Here is an 8,832-nt window from a genome sequence, read left to right as displayed (position 1 = left end):
TTCTACCTTTTTCTTGACCTTTGCTATGTTGACGTGTATTGTTTTGATATGATGGTCAGAAATAAAAAAACAACTGAACTGAATCTTTATCCTCTGACTGATGAAGTTTTTGATATGTAGGCTAGTCTATAGGTTATTACTGGTACGGTAGGTAGTTTTGTAGGCTATAGCCTAAGCTTTTACCAGGGATACCAGGCCACTAGACTAGATAGCCTATCCCTGCTTTTTTGATTGATTGGTTTATTTTGTTGTGCAATATCATAACAACAAAATCATTAAATGATGCAGCACGCTTAACGAACACAATTGAAACAAAGAAAAATAACGAATGTAGGCTACACTGCATCGTTGAAGTAAGTAGGCTAAATCACAACGGGAAACTGCAAAGTGACCATGACGGTCTTTGAGTCAAGCAGCCACCCTAAGAATTATTCTTTTGATGCAGGGTAGGTTACCGAGATGGCCAGAGTGAAGTTTTCGATGGTTGAAATGTTGTTGCCGCAAAATTATTCAATTTACTAGCTGCCGCAGAATGGATAGCATTAGCAGTCCTGAAATGCGTTATCCAAGCGTAGACCGATATAGCCGAACCAACGACGCCAGATCTTAAATCGAGTGCTTAAACGCTGAGCCGACGAAGCGAATTGCAAGTATAGGCTAGCTGAACCTAGAACATGTCCTTCGCTGCTTCCAGCAGTTTTAACTTATATTGTGTTGCATATGTGATTCCCAGGAGGCTTGTAGCCTTTATGAAGAAAAGTAAAACCATGTTAGCCCATAGAAAAGTAATCTTTTATCATTTTCACAGAAAAAATAGTGTTCCGACGGGTCGATTGTCTTTTTGATTTGTACCGTAGGCCTAATTGTGGTGATGTTGAGTTTGCGTTGTTTCTTTTTTGTTCAACGTGACGTGGTCTGCCCGCGGCCTTTTCACTCTTAATAATCTGCCCTTGTGTGTGGAGAAATCACTTGACTTTTTGTATTGGTTTTTGAATCTTTATCCTCGGACAGACAAAGCCTTGATAGGTGATTTCTGGTAGTTTCGCATAGCCTACTTGTAGAGGCTCTTGACGCACAGCCGGTTACCGAGATGGGCAGAGTGAAGTTTTGCGATTGTTGAAGTCTTGTTGCCGAGGAATTATTCTATTCACTGGATGCCGCTGAATGGCGAGCAGTCCTGAAATGCGCTGCTCAAGTGCACATCCCGAGAGCCGAACCAGCGCCGCGTGATCTTGAGCCTGGCGCGTAACCAGTGCCGGTCTTAGGGTATTTCGGGCCCTGTGCGGAATATGCTTTGCGGGCCCCAATGACAATGATCCAATTCAGTAGTGTAAGTAGGCATTTTGAAAGGGGAGGGGGTTGGTTTGACGGTCGGCGGGCGAAGCCTGACGGCGTGATCGCCGAAGGCGACACCCAGCGGCTGGGGGTCTCTCCCAGAAAATTGTGAAAAATCACTTTGGATTTGGGCATTCTGAGAGCATGTTCAACGAAAATTTAGGTATGAATATTACTGTAAAATGGTGCTGTCCGGTGGCATAGAAAAAGGATCATGCTTACTTTGGCATTTTTCGGAAATAAAGCTATGTCTCTGTGTTGAGTCTGGATGCAACCTATTTCGTTCCCTGAAAAATTCGTACCCTGAAATCGGAGTAACAAAATCAAATTTTGTCCCCTGAAAAGATCGAGAGAAATTTTTAAAGGTTTGCGGCAACTCCGATCAGCTCCTTCGGCTCTGTTGTTTTTTTTCTCGATCTTTTTCAGGGTACGAAATAGGTTGCACCTGTTGAGTCTGTTGTTTTCTTGTTGCTAACTCCTTTGTTGAATTTTTCCATTGGAAATGACAAAATTACTGCATTTTCTGAGTAAATTGCGGGCCCTGTGCGATCGCACGGTTTGCACACCCCAAAGACCGGCACTGCGCGTAACCACCGAGCTATCGGGGCGGACGAGTTTGAATTGATTGAATTTGGGTAAAACAAGCGAGAATGCTAGTCTTTACGAGATTTGTGTAGGCTAGGTTACTCGGAATTAGAGATTGTAGGTAGGCTAAGCATTAAGCTATTACTCTTGTGACCAAACAATATGGAACAGTCAACGCACTGACGTACAAATTAGGCTAGCGATGTTTTGTTGAAAAACTTGTTCTTATGTTAAAATTACTATATTTATGAAACAGTTTGAAACATATCGCCGCTGTAGTTTCACAATAGCGCAGCCTATGCTTTATTATGCAGGCTATAAGGCTTTTGATGGCCTGAACAATTTCAATTCCACAGACAAATTTTCTACGTTCTTAATTTTAAGCATAGGTGCACCATCGAAATTAGCTTACACATATCGGGGCTGCACTAATGATTCTCAAATTTGTTTAGCAACTCACCTATTCAATACACTTTTAGCCTGCCTGTAGTGCCCACACCGCAAAACTTAACGCAGTAGGCCTACAAACGGCACGCATTTGAATGAGTCACACAAAGCACACAAGTGTCTTAGCTGTTTTATTCATCCCTTCATGTATTTAGGAGAAGCTAATGTAAAAAATTGAGCTGATGGGTTAGCTAGAGATGAGGGTGATTGCAGATCAACTTGCAAGGGCAAATAAAGTAAGATGGTATGGGCATGTGATACGGAGGAAGGAAGTTTTCTGCAAAAGGTAGGCTATTGAAAATACTTTGAAAGTAGATGAAACGAAAAAACAGGGACGTCCAAAAAAGAGTAGGCTATGTAAAGGACAGGTGAGAAATGAGGCGGACAAGGTCGTACTAAAGGAAGAAGATGCGATGGACAGAATGAAATGGACAATAGCAGCAAGGAAAAAACGGCCAATCCCATGAGTAGGGACAAAACAAAATTAAAATGAAGAGGTTGGCGTTGCTTCACAAGGAGGAAGTTAATTCTGAGAACTGTTTTAGAAAAACACGCAAAAATCATGCTCAACTGAAATTGTAATATGACACTGTTAAATTGCTAATACAAACTATTGTACAGTACCCATACCCATTATAACCTGTTGCAGCTCATAGATACAATGAACATCGAACACTGTTTGTTCAGTTAAATGCATAATTCGAAAAAAAATCGTGTTGTGGCCAACTAACTGCTTACCATCACATTGCATTGCTATTTTAATGCCTGTTACTGCATTCGGCCTACTAGGCTACACTATTCGCAAAGAGAAACTGGAAAATACTATGAAATTTACAAGCCAGGAAATTTTGGAATATTCGCATTAGGCTAATAGAAAAACAAATCTTAAAGCAACGTAAATACATAGAAGCAGTCAACAATAAGAAAACTTTAGCAGCTAATTTCCGATTGTCTTTGATTGGAGACATTCTAACAACCGCATACATGAATGTAGTGACATCAATATCACAGTATTGATGGCCAACTACGCAGGTAGGCTGTGTCATCAAACACTGGACCACACGTACCAACCTTTGTGAGTTTAACATAATCATAGACTGGAAAGTATAATCTCCTTCGTTCTGACTTTCTCTTTTTCTTGATCCAGAGCATCGGCGAACTGCCAATCGCCATAAAACCATTTCTTGATTTGGAAACACTGCTGAGCTCAGAAAGATAAATGACGCGTTTCAACCACGCAAGCTGCTGCCATCGCTTTCCAATGAAGTTTTGGATCCAGTTTGGTTGTCAAACAAGGATGTTTCTACAATGGAACTTGTGGGGAACAGCTTGTACCAACCAACTTGGTCGTTAGAATCGTCACATATCAACTTGATTTGGACTATTCCCATAAAAACTTTGGAATCCAGCCTACCGTAGTCACCCCAAATAATCACCTAAGAAAAATAAGCACGTTTTAACGTTCACATTTTATCGCTTCTACTTTTGTACACCTCACCCGTGTTAGCATGTATTGTTTTCGCTGTGATGGCTAAAAATAATATAAACTCAATTGAACTGCTTGCCACAACAATAGTAGTAGGCTACTGTAGCTACCAGCAAAAGAAAAAATGTCAAGCCGTAGGGCGTAGGGCTACCTGTAAACTGTTCCCGTATAAATTTGGTTCAAAATTGATAGTCTGATCAAAACGAGGATTGAGCGATCGAGGAACCTGCACAACTTTAGTCTTCCGCTTTGCGTTGCATTGCATCTCGCACATCAAATAGACTTTTGCAAGAATGGCTGAAAGTATATTACTAGATTGAAGTCTTTACATCTGCCTAAAAGTGTCATCAAAAAAACAACAATTTTGTGTAAGATAAGTTGGTACGACTGACGTAGGTAGTAATGATAGGTGCATGTACGACAAGACGCCATGGTTATACAAATTTATTTACTTTTTACGTAAAAAAATATGAATAGAATACTAGCAAAAAACTAACTCAAATGAGATTTAACTCTTTGCTGCTTTTAAATCAAATTAATTTTTAACGTCAAACCACTTATTAAGACAAAAATATGAATAGAATACTAGCAAAAAACTAACTCAAATGAGATTTAACTCTTTGCTGCTTTTAAATCAAATTAATTTTTAACGTCAAACCACTTATTAAGACAAGAAATGTAGGCTATATTTTTTTCATAGTGGTCTACTAACGCTGGTCTTGAAAGAAAAGCATCTTTTAAATTGTAAAAAGAAGTATCCATCAAATCAAAAAGATGCCATAAATGATGCCAAACATGAAACAGAATAACAGATAGTTACCAGGTAATGCCTTGGCGTTCGGTTTAAGCACAAGGCCTCTTGCTCGCATAATTTCAACCTGCAGCCCTGCCACGGTCTGACGTATACCCAACTGAAATATGTTGAACATTATTTGTACGTGAAAAGGGTGATATGTTGTTAGATTAAACAAGCAAAGAAAACTGAGAGACGGAATTATGAAAAGTTGCTGTGCAGGGATCTCAAAATCAGATTTGGAGAAGCGCGATGTTATTTGCTGTAGAAATACGGCAATCGACTATTTTTGATCACAAGTATTGAACTCTTTATAGCTAATCTTAGCAGATTGGAGTTAAGCATCTCCAAAATTGCATTTTTACAGATTGTTTCACAATAAACCATTGGTCATAGACACAGACTGTGAAACACTGCTTTGGAAAATCGAACTCGTTAGACAAAAGAAAACAATTCAATCCAGAAAATTCAGACATTACAAACAAAAATACAGAAAATCAACCATACGCAAAATTTGAAATTAGGCTAATATTATGCGTCCATCAAAAAGCACAATTAATTTCAACTAGCAAAAGAAGATGACACAAAGAAAAAACAGTCTTGTTAATTTTTACACTGTACATTTCTCAACTTACCTTTATGTCACCAAGCGAGCTGGCAGTGAGCGCCTGACGACCTGCTATCTGTCCAGCACCCAAGTCTCCGACGAATTCTTTCAATGTCTTGTCTACAGATCGTCTGCGTCGATTGTAAGAAACATTAAAATCTCGATGATTTAATGTCTGCTCGCTAACATGAAACCTACTTTTTTACGCTATGGAACCTTAGTATCTTACAGATCATGGGATAAGCTTAATGATGCTCTCATGAAAATAGGTGATCAAAATAAGAAGCTCACATACGCAGAGCTGTCCGATGCCAAGCTTTGTGCTGAACCAGATGCTGACTCCCTGCTGCTGTCCCTCTGCAAAGTGGGGTGGATGCCAAATTCTGAACATCTTGTTAAAACGAGTTGCTTTTTTCCATCTGTTACAAATATTTGCATAAGAGTTATAGATACTAAACTCATGTTCAGCAAAAGTTTCGAAACATGAGTTTAGTATCTACACTTCGGGTTCTTTCTCTTTTGATTTGATTGACCAAGCGTTCCAATCACTTTGCTCCTATATTGTGGATTATGCAAATGTAGTGCAATTTTGACAAATTCTTGCTTTTCTTCAACATAACACTCCTTGAGAGTGTTTGAAAACTTTTAAACAATCATAAAAGTTAGTCGTGAGCTATTATTTTCACTGCAATGTCAAACATAGAAACCGCCCTGCATCTGATCACTATTATACGTCCTTAGAATAGTGTTCTTATTCAGATCAGAGATAGGCAAGTTCACCAATTTAGGTGATCTTGACGATCAAGATCATGCCCACTGCTGATTTCGATAAACTAAAAAAGCAGCATCCACGTGCAACCCCACTGATAAGACCAATAAACATCAGATCTCTACTTTTGCACATGACGATCCACACATAGAACATACAATTTGTCTATGAATGCCATTTAGGACAAAAAAAAAACAATAATGCTTCACACAAATTTTACATAGAAGATAATGCAGTGTGACTGTCTACAGGAGACACCTAGGACGAAAAACATTTAAAATTCTACACACCAAGCGTACTGCTGCTTTGGCTTTTGCTTTTCAATCCAACCAAGTTGGTGAGCTTATGGGGGAAAAATTTCCTGTTTCGATCAGAGGATGAACTGTTTTTCGCGTTCAGTGAAGACCGTTTTACAGCAAAACTTTTCGTCTGCAATTAGAGAAAATAAGGGGATATTTGCGTCACAAATATTTATTTGTTTTTGTAATCGCGAGTCTTGAATGCATGAAAAAGTATGTAAGACCTAACAACTACCCACACAGGAAAATCCGTCATTTTTATGTCTATCAATGTCTGCAGACGTTGAATCAATGTAAAAATGACGGACTTTGCTGTATGAGCAGTTAGCTTCGCATGAGCACTATTGAGCAGTCTGTAACCTTTTTTTGTGATTCCAGATTCGCCCCGAGACTGACACTTTTTGACAACGTGTCATCGACATGTCGGCCGCTCGTGGTCGAGCCGTCATTGCGTTTTACGTTCTCGGCACTGAAACACAGGAAAGTCATATTCACCTCCTTTTCATGAACGAATGGGGCGGAAGACAAAAGTATTTCCATTTCTGGTTGGATCATGTCATAATTTTATCAACTTACATTAAATCAACATTAATTTTCGTGTGAAAACTGAGCACGCCTGTGATAATATCAACATCTACGGTGGGAATAGAAAAGAAACCGATTAAAAACAAATATATTCGTTTTTGAATACTATGTTAAAACCTTCGTGTTCGTATTCTGTCTCTGCCGACACCGCTACTGTTCTGTCCCGGTTGCTTTGTGTTTTTATTCAGCATCCTGCTCTTTGATTCGACGAGACTGGATGACGTCGACGGCGTTTCAGAGCTCCCAATATTGGTCTTCTGCGATGAAGTATCGAGTGCTTTCGTCTGCAATAACAACTGGATTGATAAGGAAAAGTTTTGAAACAATTTGTTTGATAGTTCACTTTCTTCATGACATTTTTTAAATGAAACATTTGCGCATGGATCGACGAGTAGTGGGCACTTCTTAAAAATGACAAAACGATTCTGTGAACACACGATCACCAAATTAGCAAACGTAGTGTGCGTGTTAAACGGAGTAATGCTATCTAAACTGCTTCCACTCTTCCATTAACAGAAAACGATCTTCGTACACGGTCTACAGGTAAACTGTTTTTGAAGTGCACCGCTGAAGCATATTCGAGTTGAACCTTCGTTGGTAAATGCAATCGTTTCTATTTGCAAAGAATGTTCATCTTTCAAGCCATATGGGTGGATGAATTACGCGCTACTTTGAATACCTGAGGTGTGGGATGGCGACCGAGTTTCTTCTCCTTGTATTCAACATGTTTAGCCTCTGACTTGGAATGAAATGAACTGTCAGGCTCAAGGAATCCATGGGGAGAGGTATTGGAGAAGAGTCTACTTTCTTCAGCCACATCTGCAATGCTTATACATTGTCATTCTGTTCAGATTGAAAGTGACTTTGTTTTATCGTATGAAATGTCAAGCTAAGTCGTGAAAACTAAAAACCGTTGTACAAAACTAACTGTATGGAGCATAAGAGTACATTGTATATCCATTTTAGCTACGTATTTACCTGGGCGTGAGTTGCTTTGCACCGTGAATAAGGCGGAGTGTAGGAGTGTGTCGTTGTAGCCGGCAGGTTTTTCCGCTCGCTTGTGAAGGTTACTTTTTGGCTCTGTGCTACAAATCGCAAACAAATTTGGTTGTAAATTGTAATTTCAATACTTTTATTACAAAAATGGGTTTGGCTGCAAAAGAGTGTGGCCGATACTTAAAAGAATCTAGATTCGAAATCAGTCAAGAGCAGGCCCGGATTTAGGGGGGGGGCAGAAAGGGCAGTTGCCCCGGGCCCCCCGACTTTTGAAGGGCTCCCCTATGCGGAAAAAAAGGTGATTTTGTGCTATTTTTTTTCCTTTTGGCCTTTAAAGTTTCTGTAAAATGCTGTGCAGTACTGGACTGATGCTACTGTAGACGTAGAGATGGTTTTTCGCGCCATAGGCGCAAAAATTTTTTGCACGGGGACCCCCGATCTAAAAGTGCCCCGGGCCCCCCATCAGCTAAATCCGGCCCTGGTCAAGAGCGAGCTTTACCTAACGGTGGCCACGATAACTGACTCCTTTATCTCAACGTCTCTTTAGCTAATTCGGTTAAAAAAGTTTTAAGACTGAAAAACGGTTCAATTACCGACAAACTTTTAAACAGGCGTGCTCGGGCTTCGCAAAATTGACCGCTTCTTTCTGGTGTCGCCTCAAACTATTCCGATCTTCAAAATCCCGTTGTTCACAATTGCCTTTGTACGACGATGTTGCAGGCTGTGGTGGAATAGAATCTAGTCCTTCATGAAAATTGCTCTGGGCTGTATTTTCACGACAACAACGTTGGTCTGGGAGAATGCCGAGTTTGTCAGCTGAATCAACAGCTTGATTTAAGGTTTTTCCGGCAGGCATGAGCTTGTACCACTGAGGCACGTCATCCACTCTGGCCAAGCCCAAATCAATCAATACCTGAGTGAAAATAAAAT

The 8,832-nt window shown here is 40.0% G+C and overlaps 1 protein-coding gene across 1 annotated transcript in view; it reads right to left on the bottom strand.

The window, feature by feature from the left end:
* Positions 1-2,499: 2,499 nt before the first annotated feature.
* LOC145780287 (regulating synaptic membrane exocytosis protein 2-like) overlaps positions 2,500-8,832 on the bottom strand; it is a 31,105-nt gene continuing 24,772 nt past the window's right edge. The window contains exons 19-29 of the mRNA XM_082591989.1: positions 8,496-8,815; positions 7,885-7,991; positions 7,586-7,725; positions 7,024-7,190; positions 6,682-6,790; positions 6,313-6,451; positions 5,549-5,672; positions 5,282-5,384; positions 4,674-4,764; positions 4,005-4,150; positions 2,500-3,803 (exon numbers count right to left, since the gene is read on the bottom strand). Coding sequence (XP_082448115.1) covers positions 3,597-3,803; positions 4,005-4,150; positions 4,674-4,764; positions 5,282-5,384; positions 5,549-5,672; positions 6,313-6,451; positions 6,682-6,790; positions 7,024-7,190; positions 7,586-7,725; positions 7,885-7,991; positions 8,496-8,815 — 1,653 coding nt within the window. The 3' untranslated portion in view covers positions 2,500-3,596. The remainder of the gene's footprint in view (positions 3,804-4,004; positions 4,151-4,673; positions 4,765-5,281; positions 5,385-5,548; positions 5,673-6,312; positions 6,452-6,681; positions 6,791-7,023; positions 7,191-7,585; positions 7,726-7,884; positions 7,992-8,495; positions 8,816-8,832) is intronic.

Source organism: Aplidium turbinatum, chromosome 11 (assembly GCF_918807975.1).
Source record: "Aplidium turbinatum chromosome 11, kaAplTurb1.1, whole genome shotgun sequence".
NCBI lineage: Eukaryota > Metazoa > Chordata > Ascidiacea > Aplousobranchia > Polyclinidae > Aplidium > Aplidium turbinatum.
Note: the sequence above shows the minus strand (reverse complement) of the source record. Positions and strands in the feature narration are given on the sequence as shown.